Source organism: Cystoisospora suis (assembly GCF_002600585.1).
Source record: "Cystoisospora suis strain Wien I chromosome Unknown contig_3507, whole genome shotgun sequence".
In the NCBI taxonomy this organism is placed as follows: Eukaryota; Apicomplexa; class Conoidasida; order Eucoccidiorida; family Sarcocystidae; genus Cystoisospora; species Cystoisospora suis.
This window is the reverse complement of record NW_027156302.1, coordinates 16,308-32,492: the sequence shown is the minus strand read 5'-3', so window position 1 is coordinate 32,492 and position 16,185 is coordinate 16,308. Positions and strand designations below refer to the sequence as shown.

Here is a 16,185-nt window from a genome sequence, read left to right as displayed (position 1 = left end):
GTACAACACGGACACCGGGTGTACTTCCAGCTGTTCACCCGCCACGAAACACAATACCCTAACGCGACGCGGTGGAGAGAGGGTTCTGGTAACAAGGGATCTCTTCTGAGTATCTAGCTAGCCACGTAGCATCACAGCTCGTTTCGTGCATGCGGACGACTCTCTGGAATACATTCCGGCTGTCTTTTTATCGTGTACGTTTCTCCCTGTAGAGAGAAGATTGCAGCAACAGAACAGCAAAGGTGAAGTCCCCGCCCTACCTGGCGGTCGGGCCCCAGGCGCCCCAGCGGCGTCGTCAGCGAACTCACCCCCTGTCTGTGCACCGATGCGAAGCAGATCTCAAGGTGGGGCTCGTCGGACTTCTCTGACTGGCCAAGGAACTCCACAAAGGTGTATTCACCTGGTCATGGAACTCTGCACGGGCAAGGAGCTCTATGATCGACTAGCACGAAAGAAGAGGTATAGCGAAACCCATGCGGCCAGGGTGACGCGCCAGATGCTGTCGGCTATCAACTATTGCCATCAGCGGCATATATGCCATAGAGATCTGAAGTAAGCTTTCAGCTCATTCATCCCGAAGTCTTTCCATTGACGTTCTATACTGTGAACAAAATAAGCGCAGGCGGACCGAAGTGAGGCGAAGCTCTACAGTGGCGGATGTCGTAGTTCAGTTTACCGCCAAAGCTCCGTGTATCTGGAGTCTTGCAACATCAGACCTGGTGTTTATGAAAAGGCCTGATGCATGTGTAGCTGGGATATGCGAAAGGCTCTCTCTGCTGCGGACGGCAGAGAGAGCCTTAGCCCGCCTGCCGAACCAAATCTGTCTGTTTAACGACCGTCTTGTTCTCTCTAATACGTGAGTTGCGAGGTGCTTGCACTGCCGTTTGTGGGAGATATCGGAGAAAGAGAGCCAGGGACGCGCAGTGTCGTTCTCCTTTGACGATTGCCTTGTTTCGAGACACGGACGTACATTTTCTTCGGTCTCCTTGTTCCTCATATCTCTAGGAGGAAGGAGATTTGACGGGCAAAGACCGTAGAATCACCGCCTCTGTGGTTCAAGGCATGCGGGGGGGTGAGGGAACCGAGGAGTGCTGCGTTGTGAGGAGCAGCTCCTTAGTTACTGGCTGCTCCCGAGCCCCCGTTGTAGCGGGGACATCATAGCGTATAGAATTAAGCAAGTGAAGGCCTGTCCGTATGTCCCCGCGGCGATGAGCGCCGTACACGAACTTTGACAGGGAGTATCTGCTAACTTTTATACAAGACGTCGTTGTTGTACGCATGCATTGTCTTTCTGCGGATGGAACAAGACCAGCGAAAGCCTATGCATGAAGGGCTGTTAGAGTCGCGCACCTGCTACAACCTAGGTGCTCTTCTTGGCTTCGCGACAGGGCACGACAACTTATGTCAACAGCGCGGTAAAGGGCGGTTCAGGGCACACAGCAGCCACGCGCAAAGACGCTCTACTTTCGTTCTTCAGCCCGGAGAGTGATGCTGTACTTCTCCAGGACGAGATCCTTCTTTATTCGGCTCTTCGCGTGTCCATCTGTTCGTTTGTCGCCTGATCTCCAAGCCTGCCTCAGACGTCTGTAGCGCGTGAAAGTGTGTTCTTACGTATTCTCCCATGAGCATAGAGGAAAGACAAGGCTTCAGTCAACTTGCCGTTGTGATATCTTGCGACTGAGAGGGGTGTGGAGGCAGGTGGTAGTTGACCGATAAAAAGAAGCTCCAAGCCAAAAGGGGAGTAATGGACGATGATGAGGGTGTGTGTTAAGACGTCCGAAGTGCGTTTTCAAATATACACGCTAGTACCTGCTCGCACAGCGGAACGTGAGTGACAACCAACCGTAGATATACGGAGAGGCGAATGGCCCCCATTCTATTCGGGGGCGGTCCCTCGATCCATCCTTTTTTGCAGGAGAGCGTACTGTGGTCTTCTCGTCAAAAAAGTGATAAGAATTTCACAGGGGGGAGACTGAGCTCAAACTGTGACATGTCTGCTTTCTATGTGCGTCTCGTCGTCTAGGTTGGAGAACTGGGTCTATCGCGACAGCAGTGACGACGCTCCTCTGAAACTCGTAAGTCTTTTCTTGTGTTTTGTCTCGGCAGCGCCCCCACCTCTTCTAGCCCCCGGGCCGAAGCTAGAGGATATAGTACAAGCGCTGTGCCTGTTGGATGCCCAGAAAGATAAGATAGATGTTGATCTAATGCACTATCGCTTGAAGATGGTATGCTTTTGTCTGCGAGGGACCCCTGCTTTCGTCTTGAGGCTGGCGCTTACTGTTCAACGAGGGGCGTAGCGCCCAGGTCTGTTCTGGAAATAGCCTATTGATGGATAGGGTTGAAGACGAGAGCTCGCATCTTTCGACAATTGTGGTGGAGAAAAGACGTGGCGACTGCAGCGCGAAGGGACACCACTGATAAGCTATGAAAAGAAGCCACACTAGCCCAGGCACAATTCCCCAGGCCGTCCCTCAGATACGAAAGAACATGCCCGCTCAACTCCAGACGCAAGTCAGCCTAAATGGCTTCAACCAGCAAAGTCGCTTATGAAGCGAACTGGGGGTCGTGAGCTCCAAGATTGAGTTAACCAGATTGGCTTGTTTTCTCCCTTGTAAAGGGAAGCAGTGGGTGGCTCCAAATTCCATAGCCGGGCTTGTCCTTTTCTGGTTTTTCTTCTTCTCCGCTTTCCTAAGCTGCCATAGACCTTAAAGGAGTCGGGCGCTCGCCTACTACAAAGAGCTCCGCTCTGACCCCCCTGCATCGCGTTGCTCGTGAGAAGTCGTGCATGTTTCTTAATCGGTGGTCGCGCTGTTCCTCTACTGTTCCTCCTCCAAGGCCTGTTAAAGTTGCTCTGCCTTCAACTCTACACTCATGGGTGCACCGTCCCCCTGCATGAAGAACATTGTTTCAAGGGCAGCTTTGTCTTCTGCTCTTCTCTTTTCAGATCGATTTCGGATTCAGCCGTATCTTTCACCCCGGAGCTCTAATGACGGCAATGCACGGCACCGTTTACTATGTGGCTCCCGAGGTCATGGATGGAAAGTACAACGAGAAGTGTGACTTGTGGAGCATAGGTGAGCGGCCTGGACGACAGGCCTTGGCCTTGCGTTGATCGGACGTGAGTGGGGGAGGCCAAGCTTCTGTGGGTGCAGCCAGCCGTCGCGCTCCACGTGATAGCGCTGTACCTTTAGAAGAAAGTGATCGACCTCAGGTGCAATTCCGAAGTAGTCCGTTAGCCTTCCTTTTTTCAACACGCCCTTGTGGCTCCACATGGACACTTTCACTAATTTCGGCCCTTACCCAGTTGGTGGTTTCCTTTCCCCCGTGCGCGCATGTGTTTTCTCCAGGCGTCATCGTCTACATGCTTTTGAGTGGCAGCCCTCCTTTCACAGGTCAGGATGACCAAGACATTCTCATCAAGATTCGCAGGTGTGCCTACACGATGGATGGCCCTCGATGGCGCGGCATCTCAGATCAAGCTAAAGACTTCATCCGATCAGTACTCATGTGAGTTGAAGATAGTAAAATGCTGCTGACTAGCCATCGAATCTCTTGCACGCTATTCTACGTCGCTTCATCTGGTCGCTTGTGACACTTGACTTCTCCGTTTCCAGGAGAAATCCGGAGGCGCGACCATCAGCTGAAGACGCCTTGAAGCACCCCTGGCTTAATGCAACAGTGCAAGAGGAACTGGCAAAGACAGAGATCGATGTTAGTGTGCTGAAGAGCATGCAACATTTCGCGGCCTGCTCCGCGATCAAACGGGCGTCCTTGGGTGAGATCTCACGTTGACACCGTGGCTGAACGGCTGGCTTGTCGAATCTTTTACTACTAAAGAAGGCAGAGGAATGCTACGTGGTACATATATATAGATGTATGTATTTCTCTTATGGATCTTAGTGTGTGCATATGCACTCGATTCTGTCTGCTGCTCGGCTCCCCGGTGCCGCCTGTATCTTTCCTATCCTCTTCGCACACGATCCCTACCAAGGGCACAGCCAGGAAGGGGCAGGCCCCCGCCTCTTTGCGTTACCTGTTGTATCTGCTCTTCTCGACAGACTCAAGATGACTGAAGGAGAGAACACCTCGTTAGAGAAGTGCAACGGATGTAGAAAACCGTCTCGGTATTGGGGGGAGTGTTTCTCACCTCATTGGTGTCTCTTTGCGTGTTGTCACAGTGCAGCAGGCCGTGTAGGTCTACCCCCTCCGCTTAGCCGGGAACGTCGGCCCCTCGCCGTTTCCTCTTGGCACACCGGTTTGGTTTCTCATTTTGTGGGTGCGAGTATGTTGTCTTTCGCGTTCGTTCTAGGGTTAATCGCCATGTCGATGGACTCCGAAAGGCTTGACGATCTTGAGAAGTACTTCAGGAAGATCGACGTCGACAACAGCGGATGCATAAAAGTGAGCCTCCTGGGTGTTTGTCTTGGTATTGTAGGGTGCGCCAGTCTCCAAGTGAGCATTGGTTGGGAAGAAGACAAGACAGCTAGCTGAATAGACACGATGGCATGCTTGCCGCTAGCTGCAAGCGGCGGCTGAGTCGCTAGTATGTCAGGATACTTTGTTCGGAGGCCAGTGATCAATAAGCAACTAGTCAGGGGGAANNGAGAAAAGCTGAGGTGCGTGTACACTCGAGAGAAGGCGAAGGAGTCTCGAGAAGGCCAAGGGGGTTGCAGACTAACATTGTCTCTGCTGCGTGGTTCGGTTTCCTACGAGAAAGGAAAGTTTCTCGACTCCCACGCTGCGAGGCTAATCCTCTCTTTAGCGATCCTTTAAGAGTCAGTGCCGCCCGTTGCTGTACAAGCGCAATATACATGCGTGTTTCTTTCTAACTGTATATCTCTGGGTCGATTTCATATGTGGTCAGGTGTATCTGGTACTTCACCCAAGATGAGAGCCCTGCAAGATTTTGGGCTGTACCTCCACCATCATCTTCACCATTCTTTTTGGTCTCCGGTCTTTTTCTTTCCTTTCTCTACCAACGGGATGGCTTCACTGGTGGTGATCTTCCCACCGAAGACCGCGGGCTTTGCTTGCGTGCTTAGAGGCCCACGTTCCTCTGTGGTTCGTATCCGTCCATTGAAACGGCGCCGCTGTCCGGTAGAAAAACAACCTCCACTGACTATGCTTGTAGAAGTATGCTCTTACGCCTGCAGATGAATCGCTTGGTCGAGGTCCTTGTTACCTTTCTTGATATTCCCCGTGAAGAGGCTTTGCGCATATTCCAGCGTATCGATCAGTCGGGTAAGGCCAACACTGGCAAGCTCTTGCCGGGGAGAGCCTTTCATAGTCAACCGCTTCTGCAGTTTCACGCCTGCTTGGTTTACCTCTTCACTTCTCAGTCGCTCCCGATGCTGTTGGTTGCTGGAGTTTCTTGCTTTTGTCAGGTGTACACGTATATCAACCTGCCTGCGTGGCTTTTCTGCGGCTCTAAACACTGTGCTCCCGCGAGGCCGTACCTATTTTCTCAGGCTAATTTTCAGCCGACAAGCGTCAGGCATCTCTTCTCGTCACACCCCGGACGTCTGTGGTGGCCAGGCCTTCTCCCACCTCACCTAGCTGCCAGTGTAGCCTGGGGTGTGACCACACAGAGGAGTGCTCCGCATAGGGAGAGCGTGGATCGCGCCTTCGCGATTTCACGCAGTCTTCATGAATGAACTCGACAAGCCCAAGCCTAGGTGCCTCCCCTTACCCTGTGAACAAACGTAGAAGAGATCATGCGCGGCGGGGGTGTTTTCTTCAGGAGCAGAGGAGATCAACTATAGCGAATTCTTGGCGGCGACCTTACAGACTCGAATGGCCCTGAACGATCAGCTGATAAGAGAAGCGTTTGACCGGTGGGTCTCAAGACAGTTAAACCTCTTTCATAACCATATTGACGAAAGGCAATGAGTCTGTTTCGTCGTCTATCACTAACTTTGAAGTTTTTGTGACTCTACGGGGTCTTCAGAAGCTATCGCCACCAATGACTGTGGAAGTCGCTTCTACTCGGCTCTTGTTCTCTTTTTTCCTTCTTCTTTCCCCGAACCACTCATGCTGCACTCGTCTTCTGTATTCAGAAGAAAAGAATAAAAGTGTGAGAAGCGACGGCAGCTATAGCATGGATAAATTGATAGGTTCCCTATCCTTCTTGCCGTTGAGATAGCCAAACACATGCTGCTTGATCATGTGTGTCCCCCTTGTCCATAGCATGCCCGTGGTGGCTTCTTCGTTTTCAGCTACCTTTAGAAGCGACTCTGAGCTCCTGGCACATGCTGCTTGTCTGTCGGCGCACCGTTCAGTGTTCATCCCCCTCGCTTCCTGGTGACTGGCCCTGTACCAGCTCTTTTTCCGACGTTGTTATGCCCCTAGGAGTGATAAGAAATAACCCGATGTTCCGTTGATAGAGTGCAGGGTGCTTGTTTGCTCTTAGGTTTGACGTAGACAACAGCGGGCACATCAGCTTGGACAATCTTCGCTATGTGCTGGGGGACAGCTACGACAGCATCCCTGCCGAGGATATATTGCGCCAATGCGATCGCAAGCAAAATGGCGTGATCGACTTTGACGAAGTACGTTATTCACACGTTCTGTCCATACGCTTGCTAGTCTTCAACTTAGTATAGACTATCTCCTTCCAGGACTTCGCCACCTTGTGAACTTGTTTACAATCTCGCTTTGAACAGACTATGCAACCAGAAGGGATCACCCCTCCGCGCAGCTTTCTTGGCAGTTGCAGGTAGTCTCATCCTGTTCAGCAAGCATTCTGTAACACAAAGTGACGCTAACTTTCTTTTTTCTTGTCGATTCCGGAGTCACGCTCGTGTTACGCCAAACACGCCTTTCCCTGGCTTTGGAAGATCCCTCACTTCAGTTCCCTGCCTGATCATAGAGCTTCGCAGGGATAAGGCTTTGGAGATGTCCGTCTGCTGTGAGTCCCGACGTAAATGGTTCGTGACTAGACCGTCAGATGGTCCGGCGACGACCCTTTCCGCTGTAGCGACGAAGCCGTTACCTCGGATGTCTCTTTTCTCCCTGCAGTTCATGCTGGCGCTGACTACCGATGAGGCTCCTGAGGGGAGCAGCAGCCTTAGACTCGCCAACGCCCTGCCCCCCCCTGAAATCCTGTCTCCTGTAAGTATAGGACACTATGCTTTTGTCGGTCTGTGCGTTGACGTAGTTTTTGATATGTACTTGGCAAGCGCCGTAAAATCCCCAGCAGTTCCAGGTCTAGCAGACATGCGCCTCAAGGAGCTTAAGAGCTTTACCCGTGACTGCCTGTCCGGGTTGCGCCGTCTCAAGTCTAGAGCTGAGCCACCTGGAGTAGTTACTGGTCTATACGCTAAGATGCACTGGCGGGGACCGGCGCGCACCCTCGGGCGACACGCCTCTATTCGTACTTTTTGCGGGTGTACACATTTCTTTATATACACCATGCATTGGCATTCCCCGAGCTTCTGTCTGATAGCTGATATGCTCCGGGTGATTTTGTGGGCTGCGTATAGCTTCGCGATGGCGGTGACTCTGCATTACGCGAGACGCAAGAGGACTTCTCGCACGGGGGAGGCGATGGAAGCTGTCAGGCTCCTTGCCTTACAAACGCGGCCATTCATCCCCCTCAGAATAGTAGTAGCGGGGAAGGCTCGCCCATACCCGTTGTTTCTCCGAAATCAAGCTGTCACGTAGACGGGGCGTGCAAGGCCATATTGTCGCCCGCCTGACCGAGATAATAGTCAGGCGGCTGCACTAGGCGACCGGTGTTTGCTGACGTAAAATACTAATGCGAATCTGTCTCAACGCATCTGCTCCTCTATGATAAGATAGACGAAGACGCTGTAACGACATACGTGTCTTGGCCTGACGATAAAAAAGCTCAAGTCACCTCCGCTGTTTCGGGTTGAGGATGATGTTCCTCTCTCGCCTCGGACCTGTTTTCGACTTGGCTCAGTCTCTCCTCGACACTCTGTGCCGGAGGTGGCGAGCACTCCCTCTTCCGGGACGGTAGAGCTTAATGATGGACATCTTCCGTCATGGGTCAACCTAAACGTGGTAGAATCCAGTCTAAAGAAGTTCTACGGGTTTTAGCGCTCATATGTCGCCGGCCGCTGTTTCAAAGCCGTACAGTGGTGGGAGCGATGGGTAACCAGAGCGGCTCCGGGCGCGACAGTGCAAAAGTAACCGATCCAAAAAAGCCGTCGACTGGGGTGCGAGGAGCGCTGATGCTGTTCTGTGTCGTGTTTCTGAAGATGACGTGTGTGACTTCAAAATGTAGTCTACAGAGGTACTCCCGTTTTGTTCTTTCTTTCACATCCGTTGGTGCTCAGTTATTTCGTCCAGATTCCCAGCAATCAGTGTCTCTACGTGCGTGCCGTTTGAAGCAGTGCATGCAAGGGCGTGTTTTTTTTTTTTTTTGCTAGAGCAGTAACCGGAGTGCTTGCAGACTAAAGTGTCTACTGGCGATCGAATGTGTCCGAGTGGTCGCTGGATTCACTAGGAGCACATTCGAATCTCCTTACGGCAAGGCATGCTTCGAGAGGCCCGCTCCGGGTTAAGGCAGCTGTAGCCCTCTCTCTACCCCCCGGCATCTCGGAGCCAGCGTGTATCACCGAGCACAGTCACAGTCTGTCTATTTGCTGCCAGCGGAAGTAGAGAGCAAGCCCCTGAGAGATCGCCGGCTGTCCACCACGCCGTTCTGCGCTGTGTCGTGCAAGCAACAAGACCAGACTGCCCGCGGTAAGCACGTCTTTCAGTAACTTCGGTCTTGATGAGCCTTTGAGGGCTTGATGAGGTTGACTACAGTGCAAACGGCCTGGCAGGGCGGCGAGTGCCTACCGGAAAGGGGTGATAGGGCTACCAGAGAGCACACGTGGGACAGCGAGCGAGTGACGGACGCATCGGTATACAGGGGAAGACCAGTAAGCAGGAGGATGTGCCAGCGTCTGGGAGAATGTTTGATCATGTCGCACTGCGCGACATAAGAAATGACCCCTCAGGCTATGAAAGCGTAACGGTGGTGACCCTGAAGCCCCGTCGTTCACCATTTCATTCGAGCTCAGGCTGAGAAACTTCGAGAAAAGTGCGTGAGAAGTTAGGCGCCGGACACACCACCATAGGATAGGTATAGATAGGCCTTGCCAAAAGCGTCTAAGCGTTGTCACGGTCAACAACGGCTGCTCTCTGTTGTCTACTGTGGAGGACGGGCGGCGCCTTTCTATTGCCAAGAGAGGGCATCCAAGCCTGTCACATTTCAAACGAACTATCCGGACACAGAGCAACAGTTGCCGCGTCTTTCAGTGGGACAAGAAATCTTTCCTTTTTCATTCTCTACACCCGAATGCTTTGTGCAGAAACGATTCTACATATTATTACGGTCCATGGTCTAGCTATGATATTTCTGGTGAGCTCTTCACCATTTATCTGTCGATCCGCGGTTGCCTACAGGCAGAAAGATAGGTGCGTCCTATAGATGTCTGTATCGGAATATATGTGTCTTGATATATGCGAAGGATCCGTGTGAATGTATAGAGCCAGAGATGTGGATTTGTTTGAGCTGTAGAGGCAAGTGTAGAGAGAGAAAGAAAGAGGTCTCGCACGGAGAAGGCTTCCTCCTCGTTTCTGCGTAAGTGCAAGAAAAGTGAGGTGAAAAGGCAGGTCTTAACGTAGACCATTCACCTCGCCTTCTTTTTTTCTTCGTTCAAAACCAGAGAGAGATTTTCTTCTTGCCCTTCCTGTAAACCCCTCTCTCTCTCCCCCCTCCCCCTCTCCCGAGCTGCTCTTCTTTGCTTTGCAACATCGTCACTCTCCTTCTAAGAAACTCTCGTTTTTGGAATCTGACCAAGGAAAGCAAGGAACTTTCTTCAGAAGCCTCTCTCCCCTTACACTCCCCCTTTTTATTCTCCCCCCCTTCCTTCTCCCCCTCCGGCCTCCCAAGGGAGGCGGGGAGGTCTTGTTTCTCATAGCGGCGACATGGGTGGATCGGTCGATCTTTGACCTTTCTACTTTCTCGTCTTGTTCTTGTTTATTTGTCTTTCTCTCCTTTCATGCTGAGAATCAAGAAAAAAAAGTCTCTTCTTCTCTCGTTTCTTTAATTAGCTGACTTGGACTCGAAGAATCTCGAGACCTGAGAGATTCTCCCGTACACACGCACGCTTGAGAGCGCATGTGACACTTTCTTTCTCAACTCCTCTTTCTTTTTCTCATCTCACCTCATCTACCTCTTTCTTTACCCTTTCGCTCTCTCATCTGTCTTATGCTTCTTTTCTTCGTCTTTCTTTTTTTCTCGTTCGCATCTTCCTTTAGGCCTTACATACACTGCTCGATGTCTTGCAAATGAGACTTTTCTGTGCCTTGTGATTTCCTTTCTTAGAGATTCACTTTCTTTGCAGGTCTCTTACATGAGGAGACAGAGAGACAGAGCAAAAGGACGCAAGAATGAGCAAGAGAGAGAAAGAAAGAAACGAAAAAGAAAGGAAGAAGGAAAGAAAGAAAGAGAGTGAGATGGAGAGAGAAAGAAAATTCACACAAGAGAGAAGGCTATCTACCATTTTCTCTTCTTCATCCTTCTTTCCTACCTTGACTTGTGCTCTCTTCTTCTTCTTTCGTTCTTTCTCTTGGTCTTCATGTAACTACTGCGGTCGCATTGGCATGTCTCTCATGTGTAGAGAAGGATAGATAGACACGGATAGATGGATAGATAGATCGACTATCTCTAATCTTTCTATCTCTCTGCCTTTCTTCGTTCACTTACTAAAGAAAAAACTCGGGTCGTTCTTTTCTCCTTTCCTATATGTGAACCCCCCATTCTCTCGATAGCAGCAACAGACTCTTCATTCTTTTTTCTTCTTACCGCTCTTTCTTTCTTTTTCGTCTTTCTCTCTCCCTTTCTATCCATTCTTCTACATCCACAGTTCTTCTTCTTCCTGCCGCCGTCTCTCTTCGTCTTGTCTTTTCTTTCAGGTAAGTGTATGTATGCCTATGTCTGTCTCTATCTCTGTGTATGTACGTGCGTGAATATGTGTGTGCCAGGTCTTTTCTGTATCTATATCTTTTCTTCCTTGGCTTTCTACATATGTTTCTCAAGTCCCTTTCATAGTGTTGTCCCAATCTTCACACTTCCGTTCTTTCTCTCTTTTGCTGTCCTTTCTTTCTTCTATTCTTTTGCCTCTCCGCTGCACTTGTGCTTCTTCTCATGCAATCGACCGCTTCTTCTTCTTCTTATCGAGCAATCTCCGGAGACAAAGAGAAACAAGAGAGATCAGTAGCTACAAGAAACTCTTGACTTCTTTCTCTTCTTTCTTTCTTATCTCTCTTTTCTTTCTTTCTTATCTATCTCTTTTCTTTCTTTCTTATCTATCTCTTTTCTTTCTTTCTTATCTATCTCTTTTCTTTCTTTCTTTCTTTCCCTCCCCTCCAAGAAGTGTCTCATCTCTCCTTAGTTCGTCCTCCTCTCTTTCTTTGTCTTCAGATCGAGAGACCTCTTCCTTAGTTCCTCTTCGTCTTCTTCTTCTTCGATCCTTTTCACCTTTCGTTTCTCTTCAGTCGTGATGTCATCCTGGCCTTAGAGGAAAATTACGTTTTTCTCGAGAACATGCGGAAACGGGAGAGATCTACAGAAAGAAAGCCCTGCCTAACAGAGGAGATAGACAGGGCGCATTAAAGATAGATAGATTGATGAAAGACAGATAGAAGAAAGCAAGATAGGTAGATCTAGCAGAGAGCGAATACATCTCGTTTGATCTATGTGGTAAAGAAAGAAAGAATGCTGATAGGATTCTATCTTCCTGGAAGCCTTTTCTCCCTTGTTCTCTGAACGAAGAGAGAAGGAAGAAGGCGGTGAACGAGAGAAGAAGAAGAAAGCCTCCCCGCACTTTAGGTGCCTCATTCATTTCTTCCACCAACAATACTGTCTATTCCCATCATCTCCAGCCTCTTCTTCTTTTCTTCTTCTTTCTCTTTTCTTCCTCTTTGTCTCTCTCCACTTCCCCCCTTAAAGGATTGAAGCAGAAATGAAGAAGCAAGAAAGATGAAAGCAACCTCTTCTTCTGTGTCGCAACGTCATGATGGATAGACAACACCCACAACAACAAGGAGAAGAAGAGGAAGAGAAGACCTCTTCTTCTTCCTCTTCTTCTTCCTCCTCGGTGAACGATTCGTCAAGTGTATATTATCCAGCTGAAGATAGCGAGACTTTCTGTTTCTCACCTTCCCTGCCTCCTTCTCCAAGTGAAGTTTCGTCAGGAGAAAGAGCTGAAGTGTCTCTTCCTCCTCATGTCCCTACTTTCTCTTCTCAGGGTCATCATCCCTCTATAGACCCGTCAGAAAGTAACAGTTTATCTCCCTCTCCTCCTTCTCTTCTGTCTTCTTCTTCGTCCTCTCAAGTTTCTTCTTCTCTTCTCTCATCTACAGATCGAAGCAAAACAGTGACAGAAGAAAACCTCCACCCACATGCAGATAAAGAAAACTCGATGGATCTCCTTTCCAATTCAACAGGAAGAGAAGAGGAGGATCAAGAAAGAGAGAAAGAAGGACGAGGAGCGAATAAAGACAGCAAAAGCTTCTCGACGGGGCCAACAGAAGAAGAGAATCGAGATCTTCAATCAAGAGAAGAAGAAGAAAGGTCCACGATGATGGTTCCTTGGAGAAGGAATGAGAGAGAAGGAGAAATGCCAACGATGGCAATTGTCGAGTCGCCTCTTCCTCTTTCTCTTCCTTCTCCTCCCTCTCAGACAATCGAAGCCCCAAGAAGAAAGAGACTCATGATCGAGAGAGTCGTCCTAGAGAACTTCAAAAGTTACGGGAAACAAAAAGTCATCGGGCCTTTTCATAAGGTAACTCTCTCTCCCTGTCTCTCCTACATAACTACTACTACTATGCATATCTACCTATCTCTCTTTAATCTATCTATCGATCTACCTATCTATCTCTAGTCTTTCTCTAATAATCTATCTATCTTTAACCTGTCTTCAATCTATCTACCTATCGCTATACATGCATGTCCCCACGGATATTCGTGTTTCTCGATCTTCTCTTATCTCCTTCTCTTTCTTTTGTTCATCTGCTTCTCCCTCCTACCTTCCTTTCTCCCTTTCTCCTCTCTTTCTTCTTCTCCTCTCTTCATTCTTTCTTTCTTTCCTTCTTGCCTCTTTCTTACTTTCGCTAAGCTCTTTCACTCTTACCGCCTGCTTCTCTTCTTCTTCTTCTTTCCCTTCTTCTTTTTCTTTAGCACTTTACAGCAATTGTGGGTCCGAATGGGAGCGGCAAGAGTAACGTCATCGATGCGATGCTTTTCGTCTTCGGCAGGAGGGCGCAGCAAATTCGCTTGAAAAATGTCGTTGAACTCATACACAACTCCGCCGCTCCTTCTTCATCTTCTTCTTCAACTGGAGGAAAGAACACTCAGAAAAGTTCTTCTTCTTCCTCTTCTTCTTCTTCGTTAATACAGTCAGCAAGAGTTACGATCTTCTTTCAAGAAATCATTGATACAGTACGTAGAGGAGGGAGATAAGAGAAGAAATAACTCTTCTTCTTCTTCATTATTTCAGCCTCTTTTTCTCATCTCCCGCTGCCCTTCTTCGTACTCAACTCTCTCTTCATTCTCTTACAGACATGCTTCTTTCACGTGCATCCGCATCTATCTGTCTATCTGTCTTTAGTCTATGCGTCTGACATGTCTTGTTGTCTCATTGTATGTCAGCTCTCTGTGTCTTTTTGTGTATGTATGGATAGAAATGTATGTCTACAAATCATGCATGCGTAGAGATGATATGGGTATAGAGGGAATGAATGGATAGTCTTTTCTTCTTCTTCATGCCCAGCCATGGAGTGAATGAATAAAGACGGAATGCACGTAGGCATGCATATCTGTACTTCCTTTCTTTCTCACTCCTTTCTTTCTTTCTTTCTTTTCTGTGTATTTGTGTATGTGATTTGGGATATCGTTGTCTGTAGAATCCGGAGACAGATGAGTATGAAGTGGTGGAGAATTCGAAATTTCTTATTTCAAGAGAAGTATCGAGACTTACCAACAGCACAGAATATCGAGTGAATGGACAGAAAGCTCAGCAGAAGCAAGTGATCGAACTCCTCAAGTCCAAAGGCCTAGATCTTCAAAACAATCGCTTTCTCATTCTCCAAGGAGAGGTCGAACAAATCTCTCTCATGAAACCTAAAGCATCCGTAAGAAAAAAGAAAGAAAGATTTCGAGAAAAAGGAAGAAAAAGAAAGCACATTGACATATTCATGTATCTATCTCTCTTCAATCTATCTATCTATCTTTCTTTAGTCTATCTATCTATCTATCTTAAAATCTATTTATCTATGGACCTTTAATCTATCTATCTTTAATTTACCTATCTATCTATCTATATCTACTTCGTCGTATATGACGTACACAGTCAGAGGAATGTTGAATCTTCTTCTTCTTCTTTGTGGAGAGCGTCATTCTTTCTCTCTCTCTGTTTCTCTCCCTATTCTTGTTCTCATCTGCATCTTCTTTCTCACTTCTTTTCTTTTCGTTTCTTCTTCTCCCTTCTCATCTCCTCTTCTCCTTCCTCTTCTCTTTTCTTTTTCTTTTCTTTCTTTTTCTTTTTCTTGTTGTATTGTGTGTGAGTAGCGTGTCGATGAGGTGGGATTGCTGGAGTATCTCGAAGAGCTCGTTGGTTCGAATCGCTTGATCGAACCGATAGAAAAGTCTCAGCAAACCTACGAGGACTTTTGTCAGCAGGTACCTAACGCACAAAAGGCAAGGCGAAGTGCTCATCTCTTTAAAACATACGTAGACACGTCGACGTATCCAGATAAAGGGGAGATAAAGAAAGGTCGATAGATTCGAGAAAGAAAGAAAGATAAGAGGTGTACTACGATGTATGAGAAGGTGATACTGCTGTATAAGCTGTAGGCAGGCTATCTGCTGCCCTCCTTCTCAATAGTCTAGCACGCAAATGCTTCTCTCTCTTCATCTTTCTTTCTTTCTTTCTCCCTTTTTCCATCCTTCTTTCTTTCTCCCTCTTTCTTTCTTTCCTTCCTATCTCTTTCTTTTAAAGTACCAGGAGAAATCCAACCGATGTCGAGCGGCTGGTGCAGAGATGAAGCATTTAGAGACAGCGAAGAATGAAGCGTTAAAACATCTGCAAGTAGAGCGGAAACTCCAAATCAATTCTCTCCTCCTTGTCGCAGCGGAGGGCCAGGTATGACTACATAAGAGCTATTCTTTCACACTACCTCATTGACCACCATGCAGTGCAATCCATTCAGTGGTGTGGTGAGAGTCTGTATAGAGATAAATAAATAAATAAATAAATAGATCAAAGGTAGATAGACTGATAGCTAGATTAAAGATAGCTTGAAGATAGGTAGACAGGTAGATAGAATAAAGTTAGATAGATTTAAGTTAGATAGATGGATCGATAGACAGATAGAAAGATAGACAGATAGAAAGATAGATAGATAGATAGATACATAGATTAACGATAGATAGATAGATAGATCAAAGATAGATAGATAGAGAGTACGCAGCAGGAAGTCCTCAGAAAGGATCAAGTATATTGAGATAGAGGGGATGATGATCCTTCTCACACGCCTGTGTTGTCTTTGGGGTGTATGAACAGCTTGCTAAGGCAACCACACAGATCAATAGAACATTTTTCGCGTCTTTATTTTATTCTTCACTCACATCCCTTTCGTCCTTCCTTCTTCTTTCTTTCCCGTCATCTTTCCTTTTTCTTTTCTTTCTTTCTTTCCACTCAAGCACGTGTTTCTTTCTATGTGAAGCTTCATCTCTTTCTTTACGTTTCTTTCTCGCGGCATGCCTACCTGTTTCTAAGAACGAGAGAAAGTCTTCTTGATTGATTTGCTCTCTTTTCATAAAGAATGAATTGTCTCTTCAACTCTTTTCTTCTTCCCTTTTTCTCTTTTATTCTTCTACTTCTTCTCTATGTGGAGTGTAGTATGAGGTATGGCTTCTCTTCAAGCCAATTCAGATTAAGAAGAAGAAGAAAAGTCTGATAGAAGAAGAAGATAGATCTCTCTTCTCCCGTTGTCATATGTCTCTTCTTATGGTACAGGAGATAAGCCAGGTGTATGAGAAGAAGCACAAAGAGCTAAGAAAGTATGAATTGCAAAAGAAAGAGGATGAGATCAAAGGCAATAAACTCTCTCAACAGTTCGATACTGTAAGGATGGTAAACTTACTTTCTTTCTCTCTCTCTCTCT

General features: G+C 47.7%; 2 protein-coding genes across 2 annotated transcripts in view; both read left to right on the top strand.

Annotated features, from left to right (window-relative positions):
* The first annotated feature begins 208 nt into the window (after positions 1-208).
* CSUI_006812 (calcium-dependent protein) lies at positions 209-8,380 on the top strand. The gene is made up of 11 exons (XM_068066964.1): positions 209-552; positions 2,024-2,075; positions 2,945-3,074; positions 3,348-3,507; positions 3,615-3,775; positions 4,310-4,401; positions 5,154-5,241; positions 5,741-5,834; positions 6,410-6,548; positions 7,018-7,110; positions 7,482-8,380. Exons 1-11 carry the CDS (start codon positions 326-328, stop codon positions 7,695-7,697), a joined length of 1,452 nt encoding a protein of 483 aa, XP_067921064.1. The 5' UTR covers positions 209-325; the 3' UTR covers positions 7,698-8,380.
* Positions 8,381-9,508: 1,128 nt separating this feature from the next.
* The window catches only part of CSUI_006811 (smc n terminal domain-containing protein), a gene marked incomplete at its 3' end in the record, with an annotated part of 12,428 nt that continues 5,751 nt past the window's right edge, over positions 9,509-16,185 (top strand). Inside the window, exons 1-7 of the mRNA XM_068066963.1 lie at positions 9,509-10,932; positions 11,441-12,803; positions 13,199-13,459; positions 13,924-14,151; positions 14,588-14,698; positions 15,018-15,161; positions 16,038-16,145. Of these exons, the coding sequence (XP_067921063.1) occupies positions 12,033-12,803; positions 13,199-13,459; positions 13,924-14,151; positions 14,588-14,698; positions 15,018-15,161; positions 16,038-16,145 (1,623 nt within the window). The 5' untranslated portion in view covers positions 9,509-10,932; positions 11,441-12,032. The remainder of the gene's footprint in view (positions 10,933-11,440; positions 12,804-13,198; positions 13,460-13,923; positions 14,152-14,587; positions 14,699-15,017; positions 15,162-16,037; positions 16,146-16,185) is intronic.